Source organism: Lolium perenne, chromosome 2, assembly GCF_019359855.2.
Source record: "Lolium perenne isolate Kyuss_39 chromosome 2, Kyuss_2.0, whole genome shotgun sequence".
Classification (NCBI taxonomy): Eukaryota; Viridiplantae; Streptophyta; class Magnoliopsida; order Poales; family Poaceae; genus Lolium; species Lolium perenne.
The window spans coordinates 52,658,613-52,672,155 of record NC_067245.2 but is presented as its reverse complement, the minus strand read 5'-3'; the positions used below and the strand labels follow the sequence as shown (position 1 = coordinate 52,672,155).

The window sequence follows — 13,543 nt, the reverse complement described above, 5'->3', positions numbered from 1 at the left end:
CCACTCGTTGCGCGCCGCGATAGCTGCCGTCGCCCTCGCCTCCTCTTGCGTGAAGAACCCCGGGCTTGCAGCGGCGACCATGGAGCCGGAGTTGATCATCTCGTGGATCACCTCGTCGTTCGGTGCCGCCATCGCACCGAATGGGAGTGGCCCTCGTCGCAGGGCCGGCGAGATGCCCTCGTACTGGTTCTCGTTCAGGTTGCCGACGGCGAGCTCGGGCGGCGACGGCGTGAACCTGGACGTTTGGCCGTAGGTGGCCTCTTGGAACATGGCCGGCGACGATGGCGAGAAGCTCGAAGAGGAGAAAGTCGACGGGGAAATGCTTGTACCTTGCATCGGCCATTGGCCGGGGAACATGGCGGCGGCGCCGCCGCCGCGAGCATGGTCCATGCTCATGGCCATGGAGATCTTCCTCGCTTGTTCGTCCTGGGCAGCCGCCGCGGCCCTCTTCGCGGAGAGTTTTTTTCTCCCTCTCCGCCCTGCCGCTTGTTTCGATCTGGCGCCGCTCGACGTCCGCCGCCCACTGTGCGTTGGACAGACCCGGCAGCCGCTCCTTCAGCGCCCGCGGCTTCCTCGCCTTCGGCGGCATGGTGGTGGACGAGAAGACGAGGAGGAGAATGGAGATGCCTATCCACAAATTCGGCGGGAGAGAATGGGGATATGCAAGCAAATTGGAGGGAAATCGGTAGGATTTGGCTTTCCTGTCGCCGACTACGAGGGTCCACACGACGTTTCGCGCCAAATTCTTTCGTCCAGAGTCCCCGAGCGCGCCTCGGGGGACCGGGGATGGCGTGGGCTCGTCGGATGGATGAAGGGCCAAATCCGGACGAAAACGAGAAACCGGGATCGCGACTGGGCCGAATTTCGCCGTCCGGACGTCGGGGAGACGAGTGGAGATGCTCTAACCCATGTACACATACATCCGACTAGTGGTCGTCCCAAACAGGCCTATTTTGATTGAGGCCGTAATATTGGCCTTCTTATGTCTTTCCGTGCGATTTTAATTGGGCCCTGCTTCATGCTAGGTCACTTGTGTCGTCTCCAAAATCTTCACAATCGTCTCTGCTACTGCTAGTCATGAACTCAATCAACTCATGGTCTGAAAAAACGTTAATACAGTAGTACAGTAAACAGAACTCCATGATCTGCGCACTGAATTTCTTTAAGAAAATTGTGAGAACTTGTTCTGTGCGATTCTGGCCTCGACATTTCTAGCCATTGCAGCTGCACTATATATACAGTGAGAACTTGTATTTTGCTGATGAGATGCGTAGCAAACATGCATGTTGCGTGCTTGAGCACCAAGATGGATCACGATATAACCTACTTTTGGCAACATTATTGTCTAGTAGATCGGTACCCTCACGGCCCGATCGTCCGGGCGCTAGTGAAGGCCGCGCGCGGCGGCGGAAAGGAACTGGATACCGAACGAACGACCACGAGCCAGCGACCAACCACCGCCCCATCGATCGAGAGCCTTCACTTGTAGGGAAAAATGTATAGCTGCACGTTTATTGGCACCACATCCATCTGAATACACGCGACTGCTATTATTTATCGCAGGTTAAAAACGCGCAAGCCATTGGTATGCTTATACTGGTAGCACAGTGAATAATTAATAGAGTAGCATGCCCCATTCAGGGCACCCTATTATTGATAGAAGAAATCTGCACCCCCTCCCGAGATCAATATGGTCTTTTCAGTTTTGTAAAAGATAAAGAAAAATGATAGAAAATTTTAAAATAAAATCCTTTGAGATGTTCATGTGTTATGTGATCTAGTTTTAAGAAAAACTAGCACAATAGCCCTCGCAAATGCGAGGGCACCATCTTTATTTAATTGAGAGTGTGTATGAATTAAGTCTATCATTTAGGAGATATTAATATTATGTGATGTGTATATCATAGTTGTAGGAACACGGTACCTAGATATTGTGTTTAATAAAACATCAAATTTGCAGGTAACATCTTTAGTTTTTGGATGAAGGATTATTTTTCATATTGAAACGAAAGGACCATATAAGTGAGTATATCTCATGTTCGTACATGATATTAGATTAGTACATTCAATTATATTTATCTCATGACATCATGGAGTTCATATTACCCTGGAGTTTATGTAACATTGTTGGATCAATAAGCCAACTAAACTTTCAGATAGTCAGTCATTGGCAGTAGATGTAGAACAATGAAGTTTATATGTTGTAGCCCAAATAATGATGAAGGTCTAGACTTTTGTTAGTTAAGCTTACAAACCAAAAATCAAATTATATTTTCTTAATGAAGGTCCCACTTAGCAGGTATGACAACTAGACAGTTGGAAATTTCATTTTGTAGAAGTTTCTTTTAGATAAAAGCGAACTCCTTTGGAAATCAATTACATCTTAAAACATATAGGAGTCTCCATGGTGCAAATGGAATTTTTTAGCTGAATATTTTTTAAACGATTAATAAATAATTCATTTTGCAAAGCTTTATTCATATTAACTTATTTTTAATTGTCTCAGTAACACTTATATATGGTTTGTAAAGAGCAGTTTAACGACAATTTTTTTAGGATATCATCTATTATATACAAAAAGTTCTGATAGCCACATTGTGCCTGATCGTGTTCGTGCTCGTGCGTGTGGCACCGGGAAATATTTTATGTACCTAAACTTTTTAATCTCTACCGTTAATACATATATAATGTTAACGTAAAATCAGCGGATTAGATTATTTAGTCTATATGGATTAGTCGTGACGTCTCTATTTTAGTTATGTATTTTGCTTTTAGTATATAATAGATATATAGATTAACATTTACCATCATGGCTTAAAATATTTTGATCTAACATGTATGTCTTCCCCTCATTTTCTCACTTAATTCCAAAAAGTGTGATGTCTTAGATATGACTCCAAGATTTAAAATATCATATTGAGGAATGGTGGAATGTTTTTCAGGAAAAATTTAATCATAACTGACCAGTATAGTTGTATTGTTTGTAAATCCATAAAAGAACAAACGGAGCATGTTGAGAAAATCTTATGAACGTGCAGGAAATAGCCGATCATTTTTTTAAGAATTATGTGTGCCTTGCTTTAGTTGGTGTTTGCACATGGGAAGATGCGCTGATTTTGGGCACGTAGTCACACCGATCTAAACGCGAGGATGGTTGATGTACAAAAATCACCAGAAAATATATTTTTGTTTTGAGTACAAAACAGAAAAATAAATACAAATATTATGTAAGCTCGGTTATTAATATTCTGTGGACTCATCTATTAGATAGTGATGTCAAATTATCACTAACACCAGACATATTCACTGCATCTAAAAATAAGTTACTCCGATTTGTCAAGACTCGCATGTATCTGGACGTGTTTTAGAGTGTAGATACATAGGAATATAGAAAAATTTAAGTCACTTATTTCTAAACAGAGGAAGTATACATTATATATAAGTTTAATATTAATTGTGAAAAACACAAAACATGTGATTACCTATTATGTTTAATTTTAGCACGTAGTCACACTGATTTATACGCGAGCATGGTTCATTATACAGTAATCATCATAAGAAAATTTATTTTTATTTGGAGTAAAAAAAATATATAATTGTTATGTAAAGTTGGTTTATTTATATTCGGCAAATTCAGTCTATTAAGCAATTATGCCTAATTATCATTAACACCGTCCATATTCCATCTGTCCGGAAATTAATAAATAACTCGGATTTGTCTACATCCGTGTGTTCTTAACGTATAGGTATATGTGAATCTACACAAATAGTAAGAGCATCTCCAGTCGCGTCCCCCAAACGGCGCCAGATCGAGCGTTTGGGGGACATCCCTCCCCAGCCGCGTCCCCCAAACGCCCACCCCAAACAAATATTAGTTAGTGCACGAAAATAAAGTTTTTCATTCAAATTTCATTATATATTACAAAGTTTGAATAAAAACGGCTAGATTTCATCTAAACCCTAGCCTATTGACCGCCCTGTGGTGTGTTCGACGGCCCTGCCCCATCGTCGCCTCCCCTCCGCCGCAGCTCCTGCTGCGCGCGCCGCCTCTCCATGCGTAGGGCGGTGAGTAGACGCCGCTGCTACAACAGCGCGTCATCGCCTGCCCTCCACTGCTGCGCCGCCTGGAGGGAGAGCTCGACGGCGCGGTGAATCTGCGCCTCTTCGCGGGCACGGACATCGTCCTGGAGCTTCTTCTCTGACTCGAAGGACTCGACGAGCGTCGTTGCTGATCCGCCGCCTCGTCCGGGTGCAGCCCATCGTCGTCGGACCACTCGAAGTCGTGGTCGTCGTCCTCCTCCGCCTCGTCCTCCTCCTCCTCCACCACCTCCTCCATTTGCACCTCCAGTTTGTTGTAGATATGCCCAAGAGCCAATAATAAAGTGGTTATTATTATATCTTTGTGTTTATGATAAATGTTTGCATCCCATGCTATAATTGTATTAACCGGAAACTTTAATACTTGTGTGTTATCTAAAGGTATAATTGTTGCACCCCCATGGGGGTCTCACAGCGATTAGCGCTTGTGAGCCGTCAGATCTTTCCATTATTGCATCTTGTTCATTCGTTCTGGACTGAAAGCAAGTGTGTTGGTTGGCTCTGGCAGCACGTGGGCATTCTTCCATTGATCCTCCCACTAGCTAAAGCCATGAAATAGCCATGTGTTACCCGCACCAGGCTGCTCGTGGGTCCCACAATCAGCCGGACCCGCTCGTCGGTCGCAGTGGGTAAGTTTTGGTTTGGTCGGGTGTGGCGTCAGCCCGTGGAAAATATCTCCACCCACGGGGGTAGAATAGGCCTTTCCTCGCGCGTCGTTTCGGTCGGCCAGTCCCCAATCACGTTGCAGGCTCCATCCTCCCCAATCCCCTGCCTCTCTTCATCTCCTAGATCCCACACGCCATCCATGTCTCTCCTCCACCAGTCCACTGCCACTCCATGGCCTCGATTCGGCCGGCGAGCTGCTGCCCCGCGCGGGAGTCTCTCGCCGCCGGCGCTTAGGGTTCGGCCGCGGCTGCTCGATTGGATGCACGGGCTCGCGAGTCCGCAAGGAAGATGGACCGGTGAAGAAGGCGTTGGGGCTGTGGTGGGTGGCTAGGACATGGGCGGCTGACGAGCTGCGAGGCGGCGATGTCTACCGGCGCTCCTCCACTCCTTATTTTTTCACCGGCAGAAACGAGCGCCGACCTCGTTTGTTCGTGGAGGAGTGCCGTGTTTCTAGAAACAAAGTAAGTCTTTTTCTTCTTTTGTTTCTTCCCTGCGTGATGATTTTCCCCACCAAATTTTGGTCTCTTTCTGGCCTCGCTTCTGGAGACAAAGTGCACTATTTAGATCTGGTTGTTATTGAGCTCTTCTGGATTTTTCTTCTTGTCCATGTTTTGCTAATCCTTCCTCTTACCCATGACTTGATTTATTTCGGCTTTGTGCTCCGTATTTGCAGGTCGTCATCTTACTAGGATTGTTGCATCTGGTGACCACAGTTGATGTAGGAAAAGGAGCAGGTGGAGCGAAAACAAAGATTTGTCGGCCGGCCGAAGGCCACGGTCGCCCCGTACGGCGACGGAAGGGTGGCCGTGGGCGAGCGGTTGAGCGGGCGCGTGAGAAGTTGCAGGCCGACGGAAGAGCAGCGATCGAGGATGCAAGTACTGTTGGAGATGGAGGATTTACTCCACAACTTCGTTTCCTCCGCGTCAAGCTGACCCACAGAGGTAACCTCCTGATCTGATCCCCTTGGTTGTTTTCATGTACTATTTGTCAAAGTAAATTTGTAGCGAGAAGCTACTAAAGAAGGTAGAAAAGGAGCAGGCCGGCATCGATCTTTTATTTAGGTAGGTAGCTAGAGCCTAATGTATGCAAGATTAGTTGCATGATGCAGCGTAGGGGCGCAGCATCTCAGCAGGTGGAGAGAGCGCGTGAGGTTTTCTTTGGTGGTGCTACAAATTATAAGGTTGTGGAATTACCCATTTGTGGAGTTCGTCTGAAAATTAAGATGAATGAGTATTGAGAAATGTACTCAACATTTTGCTGGCTCCCGATATTTTTTTTTCCATATATCAGCCAATATATTAACACATGATAATTTTTGCTCCAGGAAGAGTGCTTGGATCCAGTCTTATGTGAGTTTATTCTGATTTTTCGGTCAGATCTGGATCAACCGGTTCTCCTTGTCTTTAGGTCAGAAGTTTGGCTCTGAAGATTGATTACAGTTTGATTATTTCCCTGTTTTTAGCAATTGTTTCCATTATAAGGTTCATGGAAGATGACCTGTTGTGGTTGTTAAAGAAATTTCTTGAATGATTCATATAGTCTGCCATGTGAGAGCTGATTCCCGTGGGATAGCTCCGCATAGAATAATTCTATTAGCATGTTGTAAAAATAGATCAGGTGGTAATTAGATTTTCAACCTAATGATATTTTCTTATTTCATTTTAAATATCTAAACAAATAGTTTTCATATAAAACCCATTATTTAACATTTTAAACTTTACTGATTGCTATTTTGACAAATTGGTTTGATATATAAATTTCATTTTTGCCCCTTTCTTCACTGTGTATTGATGGAGATCATGAAGTTTCTAACTCATATTTATCTCCTGATTTTTTCTTGCAATAATTCAGTGTCAAATATCAGAAGTTCTCCATACATGGTGGAAGCACAACTTGAATCAGATGCTAGACAACTGCAGTATTATAAGGGTAGGCAAAAAATACTGACTTTTCATTGTTTTAATTATCACATAGTAGATTTTACTGCTCCTTGTATAATATAATGTATCATTGTTAGAATACCATATTCTTTTATTTTGAGTTAAAGTTGTAGATTTGCCTTTCTAAAATTCTACAATATACCTGCACCATCTGAAGCTCATGAAGGACTCGTGGGTGTGTTCCGCTCTTTTCCCCCTTTCTCTTTATTCCAAACCACCTGCTTACTCTATTCAGCCTAAGGCAAATAATTGTTTTTATTTGGTATCCAGATGTCACTGACATGATTACTACAATTTCTGATATTTGAGTTTTCACAATCCCAGGAAGGGTTAAACATTTAGTGAGAAGAGATGTAGTGTTCTCTGGTCCTCATTATTTTTTTACATGATTAGTGATTTATGTTTCCAATTTGTCGGACTTGGCAGGTTGTTAGTCATTTGCAATGCTTCTGGTGGTCATGCTAGCACCTATTTGCTTTGTGTCTGTGTACAACCTCGACTGTTCGAAATTAGTTTCTTAATTTCAAATAGATTCTGCAAGCTCACATTATGTTTTAATAATGATCTACTATCTGATGATATTGACCATTCTAGCTTTGGTAATAACTCATGTTGTAATGGCTCCATAATATTTTTTAATTATCTACTTCTCGGAACATATATTATGAATTGGTTAAATGGGGCGATAATTGTTTAGTTAAGTTCTGTGTCTATCAAATGCAGTTATGATGTAATTGCTTTAGTAGGCTTTTGGGCACTTAAATACTGTTAGGTGAATGTGAGGCATTTGCTTATTTGGTTTGCATATTATAGTCTTATCTCTGAAACACAAAACACATTTCTTATTTGGTTTACGGATTATATGCTTAGCTCTCAAGCACGAAATGATCTTGCCATATAAATTCGCTATCTTTATTTCCTAAATGTATATATTATGATATGTTATCTTAAATCTTGTGCCATGCCAATGTTGTTCTTACAAGACCTACCGATAGTCATATCTTGTCATTGCTAGGGTTGCAGTAGGTGGAGCAGAAGTGGATGGGGTCTTGCTGTTCATCATAGGTTCTTTGCTTTATTTCCCTTCTTTCTATTCCTGTAATTTATTATCATGTTATTGGTGAGAGCCGATGGAGGAAGAGATCTGGTAGCATTCATTTAAGGTGACTGAAAAAATTGTGAGGCACATATATGTAAATCACATGATTTCCTTCTGCTCATGTAACATGTCTAATATTCACTATTATTTAACATTTTAAACTTTACTGATTGCCATTTTGATAAATTGGTTCGATATATAAATTTCATTGTTGCCCCTTTCTTCCCTGTGTATTGATGGAGATCATGAAGTTTCTAACTCATATTTATCTCCTGATTTTTTGTTGCAATAATTCGGTGTCAAATATCAGAAGTTCTCCATACATGGTGGAAGCACAACTTGAATTAGATGCTAGACAACTGCAGTATTATAAGGGTAGCCAAAAAATACTGACTTTTCATTGTTTTAATTATCACATAGTAGATTTTGAAGGTAGAGCCTGGCGAGAAATTCCAATCCTGGTTGAAATAAAAAATTGAAGTCACCAAACTCAATCTTACAGATGACAGTCAGTAGGTAGATATTCCCCAGTTGCGATACTTTCGTTTTAGCTTTTCCTTTCCCTGTCTTAACAATGTCTAGCACAACATGAGGCTTGGTATGTTGACCTTTCTTTTGGGTGATCTATTGATACCAGGTTGCACGCTTGCACCGAGTTCAACGGCGCGTGGGGTGCTGGGATCCAGCGGAGGTCGCGTTGGCTGAAGGCAGCCCGATGCTAGCCATGATACCCCCGATGCTATGAGGTGACACAACCTACTATGATGTTGTTGCAAACTTGCTGCTGGTATGCATCTTTTAAACCACTCAACCTGGATGCCATGTTTTCTATGTTCTTTGTTGTCACACCATGAGTAGAACAAATGTGCCTTCTTCTGGTTGTTTATACCATGCAAATCAGTATCAGTGTTTAGATGGCCTCAAGACTATGCATGATAGGAGGATAAGTACTTGGAGGAACTATAAATACTAACACCCAGGGAACACTTATATCTGATTTGGAGACGACAAAGTGTTGCTTATATCATGGTTCATCCCTGCTTGCACTAAGAGAATTTGCATTGATATAAGCATGGTCAGGGTAAGTAAATCAGTGTTGGCTTATTCTTTTTGTTTTTCATTTTAGAAATATTACATCTTAATGTTTGCCAGCATCTGTGGATCAAAGTAGGACGGTGCCACATCGACGGGCATGGGATGTCTGATGTGTTTTGATCTCGATGGTCTGGTGCAGAACTTTGGGAGGAGAGGGCTGTCACCATCGTATGGAGGAGCGCCAACCGCTACTCCGTCGGAAGGAGCTGCCGACACCACAGGCAGGCGTTTGTCCTCGCCTCGGCAAGGCTGTGGTGCCCCTGGTTACAAGATCAAGGTTTGTCTTTCTCTCTCCCCCCCCCCCCCCCCCCGCCCTCTCAGCCACATTGACGAGTTTTGTTTGTTTTCTCTTTTTCCGGGCAAGCTTGGAACACCTTCATGTCCTGGTCATGTGAATAGCTATCCTAGCTGGTGCACTGCTGAAATTGCTTATCATTGTTGACTTCATTTTCATGAATTATTTTTGGTTTTGTTCTAAACTTCCAAGGCTTTTCTTGATCTCATATAATCTGATGGAAGATTGAGCTTTTCTACTTTCAAGTATATAGAATATGCTCTTGAATTTTTTTGGACCTAAAAGTGGAATATATTCTTATCGTTTGTCATTTTAGATTTTCCTCTATTTCATTACTTAGTAGGTGGATTACACTTCTGAGAATTACTAGACGATTCTCGATTCGCAAGGTTGTTTGTCCTTTCGGATTGCTTTCTGAAATGGGAATAAGTGAACCACTTGATGGATAGAAAATGGTTATGATAGTTTCTTAAACTTAAGTGAGTCTTTGTTGCTGATTTAGATAAAACTGACGCGGAGTGACAATAGAGAACAACTTATATATGTATTATGTCTGCGTCGATTAAACCGGACCAGTGGAGTACTTATTAATTGACAGAAGAAATAGCAAGTAAGAGAGGACAAATATTTTGTTTGGCCAAGATGGAGTAGCGATTTCTTGATTTCCTTTGAAAGCAACTTGCATTTCTATTTGTAAAAATAGGAGGAGCGAGCCCACAAGGTCGACCAATAGGCAGCAAGGAAAAACATAAACAGTGTGAGTCGATGGCCACCACTCCACCAGCCACCCATTGCGCTGATGAGTGAAAGAGCGGGGTCAGACTGAGCTCCTCTTTCTCTCCTGCTCGGCTGCTCCATGTGCTCGATTGCCAAGTACTGTAGGGAATAAATAGGGCCGATGATAGTATGCCTAATATTAACACTTTTGGAAGGGGGGGCTGTTGCCCAGTTTCGCCTCCAAGGCGCTCTGCCCGTGGTCTGCTTCTCAGTTTTTGTGTTTTTTTTGTAGGTTGTGTGATCAAAAGGTTAACTGGATTAGGCAAGGCATGATTGATTATTGTTGCATCCTATTTTGAAAGGCACTAATTCTTTAATTATTATTACCTCCTTCTATTTTGAACCACACACTCGCTGCAGATGGAAGGAATTCTATGGTTATTGTCCCTTTTCAGATAGCAAAGAAAGCATCCTCTGGTCATTTTCCGAAGTTATAGGTTACCTTAAGAATCTATGTGCACAACCTTATTCATTGCAGGAGATACAATGACATTTAATAAAAGCCAAGGGCAGATATTTACCAAAAACTACTCTTTCTCATGGCCAGCTTTATATTGCTATATCAAGAGTGACTTTGAGAAAAGGGTTGAAGGTACGTGCACTTGATGAAAATGGAAGAAACAACACTACAATAGAAACAAGAAATATAGTATACCAAGAAGTACTTAATAATCTCTAGAATACATGTGCATCCGTATTTATTTGTATATGTATATTTGTGGTGCATTTTTCCTTGCTCATGTATTGTACTTTTACATGTCTAATTTCTCTCCTTAATTTTGCCCTTTTTAGGATGTTTCAGAACTAAAAAGAACTTTTTATTTGATGCAATCTGTGTGCTCCCAGCTGACATGTTAAGTTTCTGTATCACATATATGTAGGCAGCTTTCTTAGTCTTATTTGCGTTGTGCACCTTTCTAAATATATTGTACACTCAATGAACTGTATTTTCTTTTTGTAGGGATTTCTCTTAGCGTCAAGTCCATTTGTTTGTAGCTATATGTGCCGACTGTGAGAACGCCTTTATGTTGTCCATGCTAAGAGGCCAAGGTTCTTAACCACGGTTTCCGTCTGCCGGTGCAAGGATGTGTCCACAAAATCCTCTTCATTGTTCTTCGATGTTGACTGGAGATATTTAGTGTTATACCTTCCTAAAACAGTCAACCAAGTATAGATACGCGTTTGTGGATTAGTCCATGTACTTCCACATCATGTTAGATTATGTGTTGTTAGTTTGTCACTGTGTGGTTGCAATCAATGTACTAAGTGGCACTCTTGATCTTACACATCTTTATGTTATTTCTAATTGACCAGTTAACTTAATAGTGAGAGGTGATCTTCCTGTACTAGATTTTTGTTTTCTCTTTACTATTTGGCTTCACTTTTATGAGAAAAAAATAAGGTTTCGATATACTGAAATTAAACTACCTACTTTGGAAGGAAATTAGCTCTATACTTCAAAAATAAATTTGAAGCATACCGATATATTAGCTAGCACAAGCAAAGAAGCTCACTCTTAGTAAATTTTGCCCAGAAAACCATACCTGTTAATAGTCATAGTCAGAACGCATGTGAAATGCTCCTGAATTAACTTGATCCTCTATGATTTTGACAGATGTAACATCGGCATGTTCATCCATTCTCCAACATAGCCTCCAAGCTCTTCTCCTTCATGTGTACCCTGCTGGGACAAAATAGCATAGAATTTCTGCAAACTGAATATTGGAATATACTTTTGTAATGAATTTTAAGTGGTTTGAAAACGGAGTGTTCTGCACAGCTAATCACTTGATAGCACATGAGGATAAAAGTAATACCATACGAAATGCCATATTGCAGAGTATGGCTTCGGCAATCAGCACCGTAATTCATCCCATCAGTGGCACCAGCTTCTTGATCGAACTTTCGTTGGGACATGCTGGCCTCCAAGTTGGCAAAAAATCTTTGTGCATAGAAGCCTGAATACTAGGGTGGCAGCGTATGAGTGATAATGGACTAAAAAATGTGAACATTTACATAATCCATAGCACATGGTCTCCTAACAGGTACTTTGGTATCGTCGATTCTGATAATCAAAGATTAAGAGAGGAAACCAACCGAGCCTGAACATAACGACCAACAAGAGTCTAATCTCCAGAGTACAGAGAATCATCAGCACTCACCCGACGAGCTCAGAAGAGGCGGAGACGGCTGGCGGGAAGAGCGGCAGACTCTTGGAGGCATGGGAAGGGAGCAGGGTAGCGCGGAGGAGGAGGTCCGGGCGGAACTGCCGGCCCCAGACGAACTAGCCGCCGTCGTGGACCGCGCCGGAGCCTGCAGCAGCTGGCAGGGGTGACGCGACAGCATGACCGCAGCACAGGCGGAGCAGGCCTGGGACGCCGTCAATGGTGCAGAAGCTTATCGATGGGAGGAACGCTGTGAACCCATTGGAGCAGCTGCCACCCCTGAGCTCCCTCATGAGGCCGCACATTGGCGCAATTCCATGGCTGGCCTCGGGAAATCGCCGCGATGCCGCTTCTCCCTGCATGCTGATCCCCTTTCTGCTACCTTGCCGATGAGGCCATGCCTGGAACACAACGGCACGTGTTCTAGAGACGACGAAAGACTTGCCACCAGGAGATGGGAAGCATTGTCAGTTAGCGAATGAAAAAAGGGAATTCCCATCACAGTATTTGCCGATGAGCTGTGCAATTCTCTTTTTTTTTCTACGGCTAGCTTCTTTCTGATTTTCTTCATCTCTTGTGCTGAACGGAAGAAGGGAATAAAGATCAAACAAACAAAAAACAATTAGGAGACAAACGTACAGACTAACACCGCTTACTCATCCCGGCCCAATCAATATGGTCTATCAACTGATATAGCAGATAAGAAGACCCAATATTACTATGGCTAGGCCACTTTATTATAGGATAAAGAATATTAGCCCTTCTTGTTTCTTTTTATCATCAGTTAGTTCTTTTTAATATAAATATTCACCACTACATATTAAAATGATATACACCTAATACCAGGCCAAACCACACCTTATTGCGTGTGTGTTGCTTTTTAGAATTCTTTCGTGCTCAATTGTTTGTGCACTTCCTTTGGAATGACTAGGTTATGTGTATTTTTCACTTACAACTTACATAAAATAGATTTCCGTGCACAATTAATATAGCAGCCGCTGAATAGTTTATCATAGCGGAAGCCGAGAAATGTGCGCCAAGCAAAGATATATTCACAGTAACGCAAATTAAAGGCCTGAATTGTATAATTGTAAACCTCCTATTATTCAAATGCAAGATTACGTATCAGTATGTGCTCCCATTATTCAAATCCAAGATTTTTCTGTAACTTTTTAATAAGGATCAATGCTGAAGCGACTATTTTCTTGCACTTATATACTTCTGCCTCACCCCTGATCAATGCTAACTACTCTGCCACGTCCCTGATTTCCATGGCCGGTTGGTGGCCCTCGTCCAGGAGCTCAACCTTCTTTGGAGGCCCTCATCAACCCTGCGCTGGAGCTCGCCGTCGCTTCTCCTCCAAGTGGTTCGTCCCCGGAGATGTAGAGATGGCCGGCGCGGTAGATTC

General features: G+C 42.4%; 1 protein-coding gene across 1 annotated transcript; it reads left to right on the top strand.

Annotated features, from left to right (window-relative positions):
• Nucleotides 1-4,498: 4,498 nt before the first annotated feature.
• LOC127328564 (uncharacterized) lies at nucleotides 4,499-11,319 on the top strand. Its single transcript, XM_051355157.1, has 9 exons — nucleotides 4,499-4,525; nucleotides 4,797-5,225; nucleotides 5,438-5,705; nucleotides 6,141-6,171; nucleotides 6,629-6,693; nucleotides 9,038-9,175; nucleotides 10,449-10,562; nucleotides 10,763-10,847; nucleotides 10,932-11,319. The coding sequence occupies exons 1-9, from the start codon at nucleotides 4,499-4,501 to the stop codon at nucleotides 10,942-10,944; spliced, it is 1,170 nt and encodes a 389-aa protein (XP_051211117.1). The 3' UTR covers nucleotides 10,945-11,319.
• Nucleotides 11,320-13,543: the final 2,224 nt, after the last annotated feature.